Consider the following 20,557-nt stretch of genomic DNA (forward strand, 5'->3'; position numbering starts at 1 on the left):
TAGGCCTTTTTAGGGATTTTAAATATATACCTTTTATAAAGGATTTTACTGTTTTTTTTTTATAAATTCATACTTTTTTGTAATCTATCTTTGCTTATAAACAATAAGAGTTGAAAGTTCCGCAGATTGTCAATGGATACCTATATTTTATGCAATTGATAAGTATCTCTTTAAATTAAAGGTTCCGTGCGAACTCTGCCAAGTGGGGGTGGTAGGGGAAAAAGTTTGGTGTCCGGCAGATTGTTAGATTGGAACTTCAAATTGCTCTGAAAAATTTTCAATATTTCTATTTTTTATATTTCTATTTATATTTAAATTTTTCAATATATTCGAACAAAAAATATTTAATGATAATACGGATAGCGGATAAAATAAAAGTCAACTGCAAAGTTTATCTTGTTACAATATTTTTTGTTAACGATATTTTAATTTTTAACAATTTTAGCATGTTACCGATAGAAAAAATCCAATCGGGTGAATTTTAGTTAAAAGGTACCATTATTTCTAAGTTTCAATGTTATAGTAGAATTGTACAATGTTATAGTATCTCATCAACACAATGTGTACCGTAAAAATACCTACTTAAACGGCTGAAAATAAATGTTTTTATTTTGAATTATGTCGTGAGGTTATATAAACGTCAGAGCTGTGAGATACTAAAACATATAAAGCTATATTAAAAAGTAGTAGTGAAAATTTATATTCATCAATTAACATACTTATTGATGAATTTAGCATTTTTTTAATGATATGTCAGATGGCTAAGCGAGTCATAGGGCTAAATCGCATTCCCTTAACTGTGAACGATGTTGCAAACGATTGTTCAGGCTCTGAGTCTGGCCAGAAAACCAAAAAGACTAATGTGGTAATCAGAAATTATAAATAAATCTTCTACTTAGACTGGAATACGTTGGTGATCGGATCAACCCATGGATCAGCAGTACGGGCAAGAATTGTGGGCTTGTGGCTCGGTGTTACTCCTCCATACATCCCTACCGGAAGAGCGAGTACGTTCTGGCGGATAAGATAGTGGGATTTTCTGAGACTTCTATTTTTCATCCTGATCATGAAGGAAATAATAAAAAAGAACACCAAATGGGAGAAACAGAACGTAGAATAATCTGCTATGCAGACAATGGTACGTTAATAGCTCAAAGTGCAGATTATTTACAATTTCACCATTTTAATATAACCGCCGGAAAATTTAACATAATTCTATCAAAAGGGACAGAATGCATGGTTATACCTTTTTCCTTTATACATGGAAATCACCAGCTGACAAAGACCACAAAATTGTCAGAAATCAAATTGACTACATCCTAATAAAGCACAGATATTGAAACTCAATTCAGGCAGTAAAGGCATATCCAGGAGCAGACGTATCTTCTGATCACAGTCTTCTTATTGCTAGGTTTCAACTTCAACTAAAAAAGACGCAAAAAAGCCGCAACAACAATAAACTTAACATACAGAAACTAAAGTCAGAAGAAACAAAAGAAAATCTGAAACACGAAATCAACACAAATCTAGACAAACCCAGGAAATAATTGCAACGTAGAACAGCAGTGGCAATTCTTCAAAACCTCTATATTAGAGCCAAGTAAGAAAGTACTTACTACCACCAAATGTAAGAAAGAAGAATGGATGACGGAGGAAATTCTAGAGTTGATGAATGAAAGAAGAAAAAACAAAACTATTAATAACACCCGCTATAAACAGCTTCAAAACCAAATAAGAAGAAAAATTAGGGAGGCTAAAAAAACCTACTTCTCTGAAAAATGTAAAGAAATAGAAGAACTGCAAAACACAGATGACAACTTCAACCTACATAAAAAAGTCAAAGAACTAACCGGAATAGGAAATAGAAGAACCTCAAATATATTGCTCGACAAAAATGGAAATATTATAATGGAGACAAAACGAAAACTACGACGATGGAAAGAGTATATCGATGAACTATTTCATGACCAGAGAGAAGCTAGTACATCCGTAGACAGCCAAACGGGAGATGTAGGCCCAGAGATAACCAAATCAGAGGTTAGTCAGGCAATAAACTCTATGAAAACCAATAAATCTGCTGGTCCAGATGAATTACCTAGCGAGCTGATAAAGTTGGTCAACGAGAAAAACCTGGACATAATAGTAGAACTGTTTAACGCTATCTACACTACAGGAATCATCCCTAGAGAAATGTTGACATCAGCATTTGTGTGTTTGCCAAAGAAAGTGAATGCAAAAGAATGCAGTGACTACCGAACCATAAGCTTAATGTCACATACCTTGAAAATTCTATTGAAAATTATCCACGCCAGAATACACTCTAAACTGGAGCTGGATATTAGTGATACTCAATATGGGTTCCGCAATGGTATGGGTACCAGAGAGGCATTATTCTCCTTCAACGTGCTGACACAGAGATGTTTGGATGTTAACCATCCTCTTTACGTCTGTTTTATAAACTACAATAAAGCGTTTGATAAAGTAAAACATGATCGACTCATGGAAATCCTAAAAAATAAAAACCTAGATGAAAGAGATTTAAAACTAATAACACACCTCTATTACAATCAGCGAACAATAGTAAGAATTGAAAAAGAAACATCTGAAGAAATGGAAATAAAGAGAGGAGTCAGGCAAGGCTGCATACTATCCCCTCTATTATTTAACGCTTATTCTGAAGAGGTAATGCGAGAAACTCTGGAAGATGAAACAGTCGGCATAAGAGTAAATGGAGTCTTAGTTAACAATATCAGATATGCAGATGATACAGTAATAATAGCCGATAGTTTACAAGATAGTAAGGTGTAGTAGGGAGTACGGACTCTCTCTCAATATCAAAAAGAAGAAGTTTATGAAAATTAGTAAAAACAACCATAATACTAACGAAATCTTGATAGTAGAGGGCCAGCAGAGCAAAAGAGTAAAAAAGTACACTTACCTAGGAACATTTATAACAAAAAATAATGACTACACTGCAGAATGACAATGAGACGACTTAACGCCTTTGAAATGTGGACCTATAGAAGAATTATGAGGGTTTCCTGGGTAGATAGAGTTACGAACAATGAAGTACTGAGAAGAATAGGTAAAGAGAAGGAAGTTGAACTTACAATTAAAGAAAAGAAGCTACAGTATCTCGGACATGTGATGCGGGGCGAGAAGTATGGCATCCTACGACTCATAATGCAGAGAAAGATAGATGGCAGAAGAAGCATCGGAAGAAGACGAATTTCATGGTTGAAGAACCTGAGAGAATGGTTTGGATGCAGCTCAAAACAATTATTTAGAGATACTGCCTCAAAAATTAAAATAGCTATGATGATTGCCAACCTCCGTAGCGGAGATGGCACCTGAAGAAGAAGAAGAAGCATGGTTATAACAGCAAATCTACTAAGACGTAAATTGGAGCTGAAAGGTCAGATAACAGAATAAGTGATGGAGTTTAAATATCTGGGCCACATACTGTTTAGCTAAAACGGTAACAAATCAGATGTAGAAAAAAATAGGCTCCACAGGCATATAACATAACCCATTAAAAAAATCTGGAACTCATGTGATATATCAGAATTAACCAAAATCAAATATTTTATTAAGAGTATATTATATTATTGTCTGGCACAAAATCTTGGAGACAAGAAGAAACAACTACCAAAAAATTACAAACCTTTATAAAGAAATCTGTGAGAAAAATCCTAAAAATATATTGGTCTGTTAAAATAACAAAAGCAAAACTATGGAGAAGAACAAAACAAGAGAAAATAACATTGACGATTAAAAGAAGAAAATTGATTGGACGTACATTAAGGAGAAACGGAAGAAGAAGAGTAAGACTGTATAATAGCTGTAAGAAGAGATCATCAAATAATTGACCTTGCTATGTACAGAGCGAGAAATAAAAAGGAATGGAAAATACCTTGTAGAGGAAATTTAGAAGGAATAAAACAGACGATGATGCGCTGATCCAGCCAATCAGCCATCTTTCACTTTTGGATAAGAAACACAAGAGCGCCCAATCCAATACTCCATAAGGAGGACAGAAAGTAGAAAGAGAGAGATTTATAATTAATACTAATACTGTGGAGAGTACTATTTTAATAATTTTTCTTTCACTACTACTTTTTATTTAAGTGATCAATTCACATTTTTAACACAATAATAATTTACAGAAACTCTTCTACAAATGGACAGGCAGCAGCTTCAAAAGTTCGTCCAGTACCTGATCTCAGAACACCACACAGAGGTACTGCCTACCGCTCAGAAACTTGCCGACGAAATCCTCCAACAGCGATCGGAAATCAACCAAATCCCGGGGGCCCCCGACCCTACGGCGGGGGCCTCCGCTGACGACGAACATTCATGGCATTTGGACGAGGAGCAAGTTTGCGAACAGGTGAAAAGTTACCTGTCGCAAGGGGCCTACTACAACGCGAACAAGCAGTTAAATTCGTTGTTTTCGAAGGTAAGAGTCTTTAATAAGTCGACACAAATAATCAGCCCTGTGATGGATGACCGAATTTATCTTTAACGTAAAGTTATCCTGTAGTTAAGTTATAATCCTCGAATTGGTGTGATGTATCATATTTAACTTAACTACTTGCGTTATTTCTTGACAGTTCTTGAGTTATCTGATATATCAACTGTCACTTTATAACGCGACGTTAAACCGGTTAAACCTAAAGTTTTATTTATTAATCCTGATAATTTGATATAATATATATGTACACACATATGAAAAGAGAAGAAGAAGAAGAAGATGTATAATGGAAAAATGTGGTGAGCAACTTGGATAGTCCATAGCGGCCAGCTGCAGCTTTTGAACTGAGTAGAGAGCTGTAGAAGAGTTTGCTATGGAGCTCTAAGGACCTCATTGCCTTCTTTATGTATGGATAGAAAAAAAGTTGTGACTGGCTAATTGACACCCAAGTCTATGCCATAAAAAAACCTGATTTCTTTTTAGATAGAAATCAAGTGAATATTTAACGTAGAACGCTGCTTCAGTGACCTTGTGCGGCATTTTATTAATTTAATAAATCAAATTTAATATCGAATATAAACCAGCACAAAATTATCAACAGCATGTGGGGTTGTGCTGTGAGCATAGACCTAAGATAACAATTAAAAACACGTAGGTAGGTAAAAAAATTAAAAAATAATAAAAATGAAAAAGAAAGCTAATAATTTAAAAATAGAAGGGTAATTTTAAAAATTATACAAAAATCAAATCGAGAGATACAAGTTGAAATTTTTATAAACATCCAAGGATTTTAAGTACTGTTCTTTGTTCTTTCTATCTACTTTTACGATTCACCACCGAACGACACCGAACATCGAACAGCTGTTTATACCAACTTCTCGTGATTTTCTTTCTCGCTCAAACTTGTACTGATTCTACATAAAGTTTTCTTTTTAGACAACTTAATATTTTCTTCCGTCTATAACGTCTAAGAAATAACTCATAACGAAAAATAAAAACCTTATTTTGTAAAAGGTATACGTATTTAAAATCCCTAAAAAGGGCTGTATCACAAAACGTTTTCGGAATCAATATTCCATCATCAGTGTTATCACAGGTTTACATGCTTTAAGCCACCAAAATGTACGGGTAAAAACCTCATAACGGTGGATGATCCATCACACCGAATTTACGTTTTATATTTATGGAGATATAGCAAGGAGTACGACTGTTTAATATTAACAATATATCAAGTGAGTGAGAAGAAGTCTCACTGTAATTGAGGTTATCAGTCAAGGAGAAATAAAAAATGAAAAAACTATTTCAATCTTTTAATAGAAGACGTTTCGTGCAGTCTTCCTGCACTTCATCAGTTCTACTGATTGTGAAGTTACATATAAGATGTACACAACAATGTCGTCACAATGGGTTGTGTTGTTAAAAACTTAATAGCTAAAAAATACATAAAATTTCTTAAGCTAAAAATACATAAACGCAAAAAATGTCACAAAGGTCCTTAGTGGTAAAAATCCTAAGGTTATTGAACAGTTACATAAAATTTTGTTTTGAAACATGAGGCCAGGAGAAGAAATATTCTGTGAGTCAAAAGAAATATTTTAAATCCATTTCTTATTCTAACCAAAAAAAGCGCACAAAAAACCTAAGCAAAAAACCAACTGTTCGGTGTCTGTCATTAAATGGATTTAAAAAAAAGGGGGATATGAAAATTTTAACCAAATTAATGTAAATTATTGTAAACCTAGATTTTCATCCAAAAACCTCCCTGTGACACACAAAAGATAAACAGAAATAAAGATATACGATCGCCGTGACCACGGCAGCAATGTATAGTGTCACAAAAAAGCTTTCAAACGAAAACCCGGTCTACAGGTTGACGATGCACCCTGAATTATATCAATTTGTCTTTAATTGAAAAAATGCCATAGATTTATTGGTTGTTAATAATAAATTTGAAATCCAGGAACCTAGAAATAGGTGTGGATTAGTTAAAAATTAATTACAAAAGACTGATTTACTTGCCTCATGATTGTTGGAAAAAAGTCACTAAAGCTGGAGTGTTAAGCCATGTTATCAGACAGGAGCTGGGTGGAAATGAGATTTAAAACTTTTATGTTGCTACCAAGCATTGGTGGTTTGTAGGTTGGAAACTTTTTGGATGAAGGTGAAAACAAATGAAATTAGGCCATGTGTTGATCGGATTTGTGTGGAAAATAAATTTGAAATTTAACAACTGAATGAATTTAAGGATTGTTTATAAGCAAGGAGTGATATATGATGCTAAGATTGTCAATATCAGTACGTTTGTTCATAGAGTTTTGTTCCCTTAGAATGTGGGCCATTTCTTGGAAAGATCTTTTATAGAAATTAGGTTCTGTGACTAAGGTTTTGATGTTATCAAAATCAATCTGATGATTAAGTGTGATGGAATGTGTGCTGAGGGCACAAGAATGCTTGTTGCATCTGATATCGCTTCTGTGTGAAACTACCCTTCCTTTAAGGGTTCTTTTTGTTTGTCCAACATATTTCAAATGACAGTCTTTACATGGAATGTTATAAACTACGTTAGATTTCTCCCAAATATCTACTGGTGTTTTGGTGTTTTCTTGTACCTTTTGTTCTCTTAAAGGAAGGGTAGTTTCACACAGAAGCGATATCAGATGCAACAAGCATTCTTGTGGCCTCAGCACACATTCCATCACACTTAATCATCAGATTGATTTTGATAACATCAAAACCTTAGTCACAGAACCTAATTTCTATAAAAGATCTTTCCAAGAAATGGCCCACATTCTAAGGGAACAAAACTCTATGAACAAACGTACTGATATTGACAATCTTAGCATCATATATCACTCCTTGCTTATAAACAATCCTTAAATTCATTCAGTTGTTAAATTTCAAATTTATTTTCCACACAAATCCGATCAACACATGGCCTAATTTCATTTGTTTTCACCTTCATCCAAAAAGTTTCCAACCTACAAACCACCAATGCTTGGTAGCAACATAAAAGTTTTAAATCTCATTTCCACCCAGCTCCTGTCTGATAACATGGCTTAACACTCCAGCTTTAGTGACTTTTTTCCAACAATCATGAGGCAAGTAAATCAGTCTTTTGTAATTAATTTTTAACTAATCCACACCTATTTCTAGGTTCCTGGATTTCAAATTTATTATTAATTATTTATATGGGAAATAAGCCACAATTAAAATGAAAAAAATAATTTTATTAACGTTTCGACGCCCAAATCGGGTGCCGTTGTCAAAATACAATTTTGACAATTTGTATTTTGACAACGGCACCCGATTTGGGCGTCGAAACGTTAATAAAATTATTTTTTTCATTTTAATTGTGGCTTATTTCCCATATAAATAATTAATCATAAAAATGCCACAAGGAAATAGCTTCAGAACAACATTCAAATTTATTATTAACAACCAATAAATCTATGGCATTTTTTCAATTAAAGAGAAATTGATATAATTCAGGGTGCATCGTCAACCTGTAGACCGGGTTTTCGTTTGAAAGCTTTTTTGTGACACTATACATTGCTGCCGTGGTCACGGCGATCGTATATCTTTATTTCTGTTTATCTTTTGTGTGTCACAGGGAGGTTTTTGGATGAAAATCTAGGTTTACAATAATTTACATTAATTTGGTTAAGATTTTTACATCCCCCTTTTTTTTAAATCCATTTAATGACAGACACCGAACAGTTGGTTTTTTGCTTAGGTTTTTTGTGCGCTTTTTTTGGTTAGAATAAGAAATGGATTTAAAATATTTCTTTTGACTCTAACAGAATATTTCTTCTCCTGGCCTCATGTTTCAAAACAAAATTTTATGTAACTGTTCAATAACCTTAGGATTTTTACCACTAAGGACCTTTGTGACATTTTTTGCGTTTATGTATTTTTAGCTTGAGAAATTTTATGTATTTTTTAGCTATTAAGTTTTTAACAACACAACCCATTGTGATGACATTGTTGTGTACATCTTATATGTAACTTCACAATCAGTAGAACTGATGAAGTGCAGGAAGACTGCACGAAACGTCTTCTATTAAAAGATTGAAATAGTTTTTTCATTTTTTATTTCTCCTTGACTGATAACCTCAATTACAGTGAGACTTCTTCTCACTCACTTGATATATTGTTTATGGAGATATGTAGTTATATGTTATAGTCATGTTAACTTTAACGCAAACGTTAAAAATATCTTGGGTAATTCATCACACGGCTGATTATCTGATTCCGACAAGGTCAATGCGTTTTAAATGGATGTTTACTATTCAACAACTCGTTCAACTTAAGTCCCCTCTCCTTGAGGGGTTTCATATATTTTGTACAATTGTATAGGTATTATAAATTTGCTTTGGTATTTAAGATTTCCTGATGACACTACACTTATAGCGGCAAATGAGCAAGAAATGTTTGATCTTCTGCGAGAGTTGAGTACGAAAGCAATAAAGTTGGTCTGAAAATCAATAAACCAAAGACAAAAATAATGGTGGTCAATAGATTCGACACTATCCAACTGACTAGCATGTTACAGAAATATAGATAGTAAACACCTTTATATCTCGGATCTAGTAAAACTGACGATGGTAACTGTGTAGCAGAAATTCGGAAACGTATTGGTATGGCAAAAATGCGATGAGTCGCCTAACTAAAGTTTGGAAAGACAGATCTATCTCTCAAAATAGCAAGGTGAGACTGGTGAATGCCCTTGTATTCTCAATATTTCATACGGGGCAGAGGTTTGGACTCTTCGCGCACGCGAGCGCCAAAAAATTGATGCCTTTGTGATGTGATGCTGGAGAAGAATGCTGCTCATACCTTGGATAGCTCATAGGACAAACGTTTCCATTCTAAACCAACTCGAAATTAAAAAAAGGCTGTCAATATGTCTGCAACGAATTCTGCAATTCTTCGGTCACGTGGTTCGCAGAGGTGACGACAGTTTGGAGAGATTAATTGTTTCTGGAAACGTTCCGGGGAGAAGATCAAGAGGACGATAACCAATAAGATGGTCCGACCAAATAAAAAATTCAGCTGTAAACTCATTCTGCGAAGCTCTTAGAGCAGCTGAAGTTAGAGACCAATGGAAAAATATTGTTAGGAATATTGGAAGAAGTCACGATCCTCAGTAATGGGGAAACGACAAGAGAGAGATAACTTTGCTGTTATAGCTATTCTAGAAGATACTATACAGTGCTGGCAAAAAAAATCTTTACATTGCCAAATAAATCACCCAATGTAAAGACAATTTGCATGCGTTCTGTCTGTGCTTGGAGGGGAGGGTAGGGGAGGGGGGATAGCGTACTTTCGACGGCAATTATCTGTAGTTTACGGACCACTTGGCTTATTTAGGGTATTCTGCGCGTTTGCACTGTAAACAGTTGGCTTTGTGCGGGTAGTCAGTGTTAAACTTCGTCTCATTTACCGCATAAAGTTTGAAATCCTCAAATTCTAAATTGAACTGACAAATATGGGTCGAAAGAAACTCACAAAAGAGGAGAAGGTTCGTGCTTTAACATTACTGGAGAAAGGGGACTCTGTAATTACCGTAACACGTGATATTGGTGCTTCAAGAGAGGCTATTTATCAACTGAAACGTTGCAGCCGAACGTTTCAGTTGATAAATAGCCCCTCTTGAAGCACCAACATCACGTGCTACGGTAAGTATAGAGTCTCCTTTCTCCAGTAATGTTAAAGCATGAACCTTCTCCTCTTTTGTGAGTTTCTTTCGACCCATATTTGTCAGTTCAATTTAGAATTTGACGATCTCAAACTTTATGCGGTAAATGAGACGAAGTTTAACACTGACTACCCGCACAAAGCCAACTGTTTACAGTGCAAACGCGCAGAATACCCTAAATAAGCCAACTGGTCCTTAAACTACAGATAATTGCCGTCGCAAGTACGCTATCCTCCCTCTCCTACACTCCCCTCCAAGCGCAGACAGAACGCATGCAAATTGTCTTCACATTTGGTGATTTATTTGGCAATGTATAGATTTGTTTTGCCGGCACTATAGATTCTATTTTATTGTAAATTATAAAAGTATGTATCTTACAGGTTAGAGAAATGCTGAGAGCCCAGGACTCAAACGGTGCCCGAATGTTAACCCTCATCACGGAACAGTTCCTTTCGGATCCGAGACTACAGATGTGGCGGAACCAAGGCACACCAATGACTGATAAGTGTAGGCAGCTGTGGGATCAACTAGGCTCTTTATGGGTGTGCATTGTACTGAATCCGAATTGCACCTTACAAGAAAAACAACATTGGAAGCAACTATTAGAAAAATGGGCAGTCATCGACGTTTGTCCACCTGAAGATCCAGATTTCAGGTTGCAGCAGCAGGGATCCAGAGAATCCGTAAGTTACTTGACTTTTTTTTTATAACATTTAGAAAGAAAAGTACAAAGAAGTGAACAATACCACAGTATAATGCTAACGAATAAGTAGGGCCACTCTCGATTTTGACGGTTCCAATTTTCCAATCCACTCCTGAGACAAAATTTTTGAATGCGCGACGATAACGGCCAATCACGGCAAATGCGCTACGGTAACGACCAATCACGAATCACGACAAACGTAGGATGACATCAACTGTCATTCATCTGCGCAAGGGACTAAAATTATTGATGAAATCGGTGATTTTGTCACCAAAATGGAACATAAAAACAAAGGATTTTTCGCGGAGTAACCCTACTTATTCATTGGCATTATACTGTGACAATACTGTATGTATCTGCATTTATAGTATTTTTACTACAAAAACGTTATTACGTAGGTCAAAATTTTTGACGTAAGAGAACTGTCAAAACATTAGAATGTGACTTTCATTATTGTCATGTTTATTATAAACATGGCAATAATGAAAAGTCACATTCTAATGTTTTGACAGTTCTCTTACGTCAAAAATTTTGACCTACGTAATAACGTTTTTGTAGTAAAAATACTATATCTCGTACTATACATATATCTTTTATTTCTTTTAGTATTCCACGAGAGATCGCGATCGTGACAGATATGACGAGAGATATAGAGATCGAGATAGATATGCGGACAGAGAAAGAGATAGGCGAGAAAGGAGAGACCGTGATCGAGAGAGAGAAAGAGATAGGAATCGCGCAATATATGATTCTTCAGATAGTTCAGAAGACGATGATGAAGAAGATGCTAATTCATATACTCACAGGTACTTTTTACTATATTATTTTATAATACGCTCTTCTATATAATTTATTTTAATATCCAGATATACTAATATCTAGTGGATAATAGTGGATATTTTAATATCCACCACAAGAAGAAATTAAACGTAGATGTGATGTAGCAAAAGTTGCCACAGCAAAAATGACCAAAATATGGAAGGACCGTCAAATTTCAAGAGCGTCACAGATGAGGTTGATCAACTACTTAATTTTCCCAATACTGTTCTACGGATGTGAATCTTGGACCCTAAGACCATCAGAAAGAAGAAAGATAGACGCCACTGAAATGTTCTGTTGGAGAGACGAATGTAACGAATGCTTTGGACCGATCGTAGTACAAATATTTCAATTTTAAGAGAGCTAAAAGTTAGCCAAGGATTCTCCAGTAAAGTCCATCTCCAACAATTAAAATACTTTGGACATGTTATGAGAGCAAACACAGAAAATATGGAAGGGGTCATCCATAAACTACGTCGTTGAGAAGGGGTACGGGGGGCTTGCTTATTACGACGGAGTACGACAGGGGGAGGGGTGTATGAGTGCCCATTCGACGTCGTTTAATATATTGGTATATTTAAATTTGTCGCTATTGTGTACCTACCATCTACCATCTATCTTCTACCATCATTAAAGTATCAGATATTCATATAAAAACGTATAGTTTTTGATATGAAATTGAAAATAAAACAAAACGTTTACGAATAAATATACCTTTATTAAAATTAAAAAGAATTATTCTATTATAGATACTTTTATCGCATACTTTTCATTTCGTTTTTATCAGTCACGGCGTTAAAATAATATTATTAGGTAGCACTTTGGTACAGGACAACAAACAATAAGACATTGGTCTTTGGATTTAAACAATCGCTTCTATATACAGAACAACGTCTGGAAGCAAAAAAATATTAAGTTGTTAGTTCATTTATGTGCTGCATACTGTGTGTGTAACAGTTCTGAAAGAGCGAATAGAAATAAAATATTGTTTTCTATTTAGTTAGTAAGTCGTATTTATACTTTAGAAGAAATGACATCGAAATCAAAACAAAATAAATATAAAGATTTATATGATGCAGTTAAGAAAGCATATCCCTCAAACTATTGGTCCAATGCTATTTAAATGTATTGATTTATTCGAATACTACGAAAACTAATTACTAAGATTTTTGAAAAATTTAAACTCAGATTGAAAGACTGCATTATTGCCGAGGGCCAAAAGTTCCTGAAAACATCTATAATGTTTATTTTAATAAGTTACAGGGGCGAAAAAAAAAAAGAGAAAATTTTGTCTGATTTTTCATTTCAAATATTTCATTCGAAAGAAACCTTTTGTTTATTCTAAGGGACTCTTAACCCTCTGTAATAATATAATCTGTTATTCTGCGTTTAAATTTTTCAAATATATTTATTCGTTTTCTCAGGATTCGAAAAAAATTAATGCATTTAAGGTTAATGCAGAAATAATATTAAATGTAGTAATGAAACAAAGACTTACTCACAATCATTTAATTATACTTTGACGACCGGTTTCGATCTCTACATTATTCAGATCATCTTCAGGTCGGCGTTACAAGTAGTTAAATGCTACAATTAAAGAAAACCAGAGTTAGAACATTGTCTGGTTGCACAAATGTTAATAGAAAGCTAAATTCGAAAACATTTTTTGAAATAAAGGTTTGCAACTGTTGACATTTCAGAAATGCGATACATACAAATGCACACTTATGAGTAACAGATACTCATAAGCATGTATAAGCAAATGGATGCATGCAGTTTATGAATGTTTGTTGAAAAAGTTAAAAAATACTTTTTTATTTTTTTTTAATTAAAAACTAATTAAAATATTAATCAAAATTAAATATGCTTCAAAAATTCAAAAAATAATAATAATAGATAGTAATATTGCTCTGATCTACTTACATGTCGTTACAAGGGATGCGTTGCCACTTAGTTGTTAACATGTTAATACGTCCAACTTATGCTAATAGGTTAGCTGGGAGAGGTATAGGGCAAACAGACATGTTACGTAGGTCAAAACACAGTAAATTTTTTTGAAATTTTTGAAATTGCATCTTCCTTCAGGATCCATTCAAATTTCAAAAAAATTTACTGTGTTTTGACCTACGTAACATGTCTGTTTGCCCTATACCTCTCCCAGCTAACCTATTAGCATAAGTTGGACGTATTAACATGTTAACAACTAAGTGGCAACGCATCCCTTGTAACGGCATGTAAGTAGATCAGAGCAATATTACTATCTATTATTATTATTTTTTGAATTTTGGAAGCATATTTAATTTTGATTAATATTTTAATTAGTTTTTAATTAAAAAAAATAAAAAATTATTTTTTAACTTTTTCAACAAATATTCATAAACTGCATGCATCCATTTGCTTATACATGCTTATGAGTATCTGTTACTCATAAGTGTGCATTTGTATGTATCGCATTTCTGAAATGTCAACAGTTGCAAACCTTTATTTCAAAAAATGTTTTCGAATTTAGCTTTCTATTAACATTTGTGCAACCAGACAATGTTCTAACTCTGGTTTTCTTTAATTGTAGCATACTTTAATTGTAGCTACTTGTAACGCCGACCTGAAGATGATCTGAATAATGTAGAGATCGAAACCGGTCGTCAAAGTATAATTAAATGATTGTGAGTAAGTCTTTGTTTCATTACTACATTTAATATGGACTCACATATGTAACCCATTCAATATTTAGAAATAATATTGATTTTTTTTTAAATCAATGAAAGGGGGGTCGTGAGTTGCAGCGACGACGTCGACATGAGGGGGGTCGTCTCTAAACGACGAATTACGACGGAGGGGGGGGGGGGGGGTATTAAAAAGTTCAAATTTTTTTACGACGTAGTTTATGGATGCTCCCGGAAAGACTCATTATATAAGGAAAGGTGGAAGGCCGAAGATCACGAGGAAGATCCCAACAAGATGGATCGATCAGATTACAGGAATATGCAAAATACCTGTGCATAAGTAAAGCCGGATTTATGTTAGGACGGGACTGCCTTACAAGGCACGTTGAAGAATCGTCTGATGTGAAAATCAAAGGCTAGTTTATCATACAACGAAACGGAGCGACACCGGGAACGTGAGCTTTCTATTGTTCTACGGCACGTGTCGTGCACGCCCGTAGTAACATAAATCTAGCTTCAAAAGAAATTACCAGACACAGAGATCTTTGGAGACGTATAATACACGACATCACGTCGTCCACTACACTCCCTCCGGGGGGTCAGGATTGAAGAGAAAAATCCAGATATACAAGTTGTTTCTTATTAAAAGACAAAACTAATAATTCGTGTTTAAAAATTGGTAAAGTTGTTTTTAAAATATGATATTTCTGTTTCAGAAACGGTAAACGTTTACGTCTAGCTGGCAACTCAAAATCTCAGACGCCCACTTTACCTAGATCGATTTTTCATAGAGCATTGGATGCCGTTGGGATGTCTTGGGACAATATGCACCTCAAAAATATACTATCCAGTGATACTTATTGCTCTCATGTTCCTGACACTTCCAGTTCCGGTAGCTTTAACTCGCAAGGACAACCATTGTGGCACGGTAAGTTGTTTAGAGTTATGTTATTTTTTTCTTTGAAATTATAACATTGGGACAATTAGCACAGAGTACAATGGAAAAATGCATCAATAGTCATGAAAGAGACAGACAGCAAAAAGAGGAAAATCAATTAAGCAGCTCTCATCTTACTAAATGATGAAAAATGTGTGCAAAACTCATTAATAGAATTTAGCAGCTATTTTCGAAGACAATACCTCTGACGCCCGCCTAGCCAAGGAGTGTAGCCTATACACACAACCAAACTTAACGGCATCATCTATTTTTTATTATTCTAAGCGAATTAAAGCTAAATTTAATTTTCTTCCATTGCACCTCTCCGGAGCCTAACTACAGGTTATAGAATAAAAACAACATACCTGCGAGTTATTAAAGTTAGTTGGATGAAAATTAAAGGATTTTTTTACTGATCATAATTCCTCCTGAGAACATGACCCTTCCTCTTTTATATTTGTGAACAAATCTGACAGTTTCCGTTCTTGTTTATCTTCCTCGCCCTCTAAGTACACGAATTCGTTATTCATCTGATTTTACCCTACTTTCGTTTGAAAATAGCACACTTTTCCAATTTCCAATGTTCTAGTTTTGTGCTTGCCAATCTTGTGCTGCCTGGTTAGCTCAGGATCCCGTAACTTTCTCCTGCTATATAGTCTTTGTGCACGCAACTCTTCTTCTCTTCTTTTCAACTAAAATACTTACACCTATAGCTTCCAAAAGCTGCAGGTTTCAAATACATAGTGATTCCAAATAAGTTTGGTAGAGTATATTATACTGGAGAACTGTAAGCAATCTCCATTGCACTGAACCAATGTACCAGCTTCGATATAAATTTTCTGATTATATCAGATTCTCTGAGTGCCTGAATTGGTATCACACATATGTATCCTACTCATGCCAATTTAGCACAAATAAAAGACATGCTATACAATGTCCAAACCCGTGGTAAAAATAACATTTTTATGGGTACCATCCCATGTTGAGATAATGAATAAGCGGCTGATAAAGCAGCAGCGGAAACTGTCAATAACATGATAATCCATACAGTCGGAAAAATGAAAGAATACTCATGAACGATCACATCAATCACATATTTTGTATTTGCTGTTTTTTTTTCCATAAATGTCAAACGGGAGAGATAGATTATTAATAACCTGAATATTATGTGATTGATGTGATCGTTCATGGGTATTCTTTCATTTTTCCGACTGTATAATGCACAACATAGCATTTTTAGACCAAAAAACATTAACAAAAACCTACATTAACAAAACCTGACAAGAAGCCAAACAGAAGCAAAACTAAAAATGATCAAATCAGATGATACCTCTGCTTTACTATCACTCCCAGCTTAAAGACATGACCAAGTAGTCCTCAACAGAATGCAGTTAGGTCATACGAAATTTACACATGGATACATGATATTCAAGAACTTGAAACAGACGAGAAATAGAAGACATTAGTAAAACAATAAACTATCTCAAAAATTGTAAACTGTGTAGCAAACTGTAAGATTTCAGTGTATTTTTCAAAACTGCTATGTGTAAACAACTTTTTCTAACTTAAACATAAACCACTTTGTTAGTAAACCTATGGTAGATGCGGTTAAAAAAGATGTAAGTTAACTATCTGTTTTAATGACTTCTTTAAACAACAGTAGTATGTAGTTGCTTCACAATATCTGTTGCTGTTGTCAATAAAATTTCCAGATTGAAATGTAATACTTTTACATTTGTTTCAGAATCTATTCCTCTATGTGCGGCTCGTGTGGATTCTCTTCGTTCCCACGGACATATGGAAGCAGCGTTACGTTTGGCAGTTTCCGTCGTACGCACCATGAAACAACAGCAACTGGTGGCGCAGCGGAAATGGCACGAAAGTCAACAGAACAGCAGCGCTAGTACCAGTATTAAAACTCAGCCCAGCTGTAAGGTAAGTAGGAATTGAAATTTATAAAGCTGGGATCCCATAAGACGTGGCACGACGCTCTTCACCGGTTAACATTTGCAGGGCCGCGCCAAGGCTTTCAAGCGCCCCGGGGCAAGAAATTTTAGGCGCCCCTTTCGTCCTCCATTTGTAAGTAGTTTTTTGCAACTTAGTGAATCGGTATACCGTTTTCACTCCATGCGTGACTATGGTGGTGGGGTGGTACCTTGAAACGATGCCAATGTGAAAAGTGGCGAAATATGACAATATTGGAGCTATCTTTGTAATGTCATTGTCATTGTTTGCATAAAAAATTTTGTCAAAAATGGTATATAACTGTTACCTATTTATCATATGCTTAACGTCAAATTGTGAGATCCAAAAATGTCAGATGAAGGAGCTAAGCGCCTGTCATGCACAAAGCGAAAACCTACAAACTATTTGTTTCATCATCATTCTCTTTGCCTTTATCTCTATGCTGGGTCAGCATAGAGATCTCAGCATCCGTTATGGCTTGCAAATTTTAGAAGCCTTGGAGGTGTAACCAGAGAAGGTTCCCATTGTTTTCGATCTGGTGGGATGTAGAGTAATATTTAAGTGTTATTTTATGTGCTATTAGATTGAAAACTTAGTCTTTTGCTAGCAGTTGCCGCTAGGGCATGTTCGTTGCAATACGTGACTGCACGCCGGGGTTTGTCCTGGTTGGGTTAGAGAGAGCAGCATATGTGCCTCCTGATAAGAGACTAATAGGTTTCGAAACCGGTAGAGGTGCTTGCTGCACTCTCCGATTGAACTAGAATATAATGCCGCTGTAGTTTCGTGTTGCAACGAAATTGAAAATGGTTATTCATTTTTGATTTATTAAATTGGTTAATTAATACAATGATAAAAATCTTAACACAACGTATTTAGACCACTACATGGTAAAATTACCACGGCACTGATCGCATCAGCTCCCTAGCTCGGTCGAAACGGGGACGCTCTAGTACCTTTATGTTAAATTTCTTTGGACCGTGTAATTTATCGACAATTCACAAGAAAAATCGCGGACGCTCCACAGGACAATAACAATAGAGTACAGAGACCATAAATTAGCGTTCGGTACTAGCTTAAGGATCATAAATAACAAATTTTGAGAGAAATTTCGCTATTTCACGTTGCGTTGAATCTATTTCACGTTGCTTTGAATCCCGTCTTCAGTTTTTATATTTTTCTGTTACATTTTTCTATTTCAGTCAGCCTGTCGCGCCACGTTCCGTCGGATTTCTCTTTAAGGTTGCTGACAGGCCGGGTCAGCGCAAAGCGATTAACTAATTAGAATGAAAGAAATGGGAAACTATTTGGCTCAAGTTTGTACAAACTTCGAGGAATCCATACACTTACATATACCCACAACTTCCGCAAAATATCCCACATATATTTGATTATCACGTTACTCGATTTTATTCCACATCTCTAAGTCGCTTAAGATTAAACCATGGCAATTTTCCTGCACATTTAGCTAAAATAGGAATGCGTATCAACTCTCTCTGTTCATGTGATAACTACTCTACTGCAGATTTAAATCATATAATCTTTAATTGTGAACTTAATAAATACCATACGAAAGCACTAATTGCTAGACTTCAGGAGCAGAATGTAAGTTTACCGCTGAATATTTCACACCTACTAAGCTCCAACACCAAAACTATTAATGATATTATCATACAATTTGTTTAAGATTCTAAAATAAAAATTTAATATGACATCTTCAACTTTCAAATATCTGTGGCAAAAAGTTTATCTAATGCCATCCCCTCTTTGTGAACACACACACACAATTAGAATGAAATCTACAAAATAATCTTTAGTCAAGGAATATTGTTAAATAAGTTTAATATTAATGTTGTACATATTGTTATTTCAGGTCACAGCTTGTACCTCCCGTTGTCAAGGTCAGTGCACGATTACATCTTGTTCGACTACATCTATCAATGCCCCTACGAATCTAGATGGATGGGTCGGTCATCCATTAGATCCTGTAGGATGTCTTTTCGATACCTTGGCAGATGCGTCAGTCGTTCCTGAACACGAAAGACCTAGGACACCAACTAGCTATTTAGGTAAGTTTTTTCTTTTAGTTAATTTGTAAGTGCATAATAATATTTACAATTTTGTAAATATTAGGACTTTTATACTTGGGGCTTATAATGTCTAATTTTTGCACATTTTGCGAAGTTTTTGTAAAAAACTGTTACTCAAAACCAAATACCAAATTTTAACAAACTAAACAATAATTTAAAACGTATATTGAACAAAATACAACACGGATCTTGATGTATCCAACATAGTCCTGTCGCCAGGGGGGGGGGGGGGGTACAACGGTCTCCTTAATTCAGATGGACTTACCCAAGTTTTTTTATGTATTTTGACCCGTAGAACACGAATTTTTTGGGTAACAGTTGATCCGGATGTCGATAAGATTGTTATAAACAAAGAACTTGAGGAATTACATAACAGCGATTTTTCGCAAAACAAAACATTTTTTTGTATTTTTTGGGTGATTCTCAGCAAAAAATGGTCTTACAAGTTTTTTCGTAGGATTTATAGTTTTCGAGATTAACGCGGTTGAACTTTCAAAAAATCGAAAAAGTGCAATTTTTGAACCCGAATAACTTTTGATTAAACATAAAATAGCAACTCTGCTTCCTGCATTTGAAAGTTCAAGTCAAATTCTCTCGGTTTTGATTATTTGCATTGCTAAAAATTTAAGTTTTTATTTGTTAAACAAAGCTATAAACACATAGTGTTTCCCGTGCCCAATGCATGCGTTTTAATGTACGTAATATACGTAGAAATTCTGTATGCGCGCCTACTCGTTCGATTTCAAATTAGAAATGCATTGAAAACATCATTCAATCACTATGTGTTTATAGCTTTGTTTAACAATAAAAAAAATAATTTTTAGCAATGATAATAATCAAAACCGATAGAATTTGAGTTGAACTTTCAAATGCGGTAAGCAGAATTGCTATTTTATTTTTCAATCAAAAGTTATTCGGGTTCAAAAATTGCAATTTTTCGATTTTTTGAAAGTTCAACCGCGTTTATGTCGAAAACTATGCATCCTACGAAAAAACTTGTAAAAACATTTTTTGCTTAGAATGACAAAAAAAACCAAAAAATGTTTTGTTTTGCTAAAAATCGCTGTTATCTGATTCCTCAAGTTCTTTGTTTATAACAATCTTATCGACATCCGGATCGACTGTTACCCAAAAATTTCGTGTTCTACGGGTCAAAATACATAAAAAACTTGGGTAAGCCCATCTGAATTAAGGAGGCCGTTGTACCACTA

At 34.9% G+C, this 20,557-nt stretch overlaps 1 protein-coding gene across 1 annotated transcript in view; it reads left to right on the forward strand.

Moving 5' to 3' along the window:
- LOC114330376 (zinc finger SWIM domain-containing protein 5-like) overlaps positions 1 to 20,557 on the forward strand; it is a 576,978-nt gene that overhangs the window by 525,294 nt on the left and 31,127 nt on the right. Inside the window, exons 4-9 of the mRNA XM_028279716.2 lie at positions 4,167 to 4,459; positions 10,553 to 10,855; positions 11,482 to 11,681; positions 15,074 to 15,285; positions 17,039 to 17,229; positions 19,130 to 19,325. Coding sequence (XP_028135517.1) covers positions 4,167 to 4,459; positions 10,553 to 10,855; positions 11,482 to 11,681; positions 15,074 to 15,285; positions 17,039 to 17,229; positions 19,130 to 19,325 — 1,395 coding nt within the window. The remainder of the gene's footprint in view (positions 1 to 4,166; positions 4,460 to 10,552; positions 10,856 to 11,481; positions 11,682 to 15,073; positions 15,286 to 17,038; positions 17,230 to 19,129; positions 19,326 to 20,557) is intronic.

The sequence above is a fragment of the Diabrotica virgifera genome, chromosome 6, assembly GCF_917563875.1.
Source record: "Diabrotica virgifera virgifera chromosome 6, PGI_DIABVI_V3a".
NCBI classification, from domain to species: Eukaryota; Metazoa; Arthropoda; class Insecta; order Coleoptera; family Chrysomelidae; genus Diabrotica; species Diabrotica virgifera.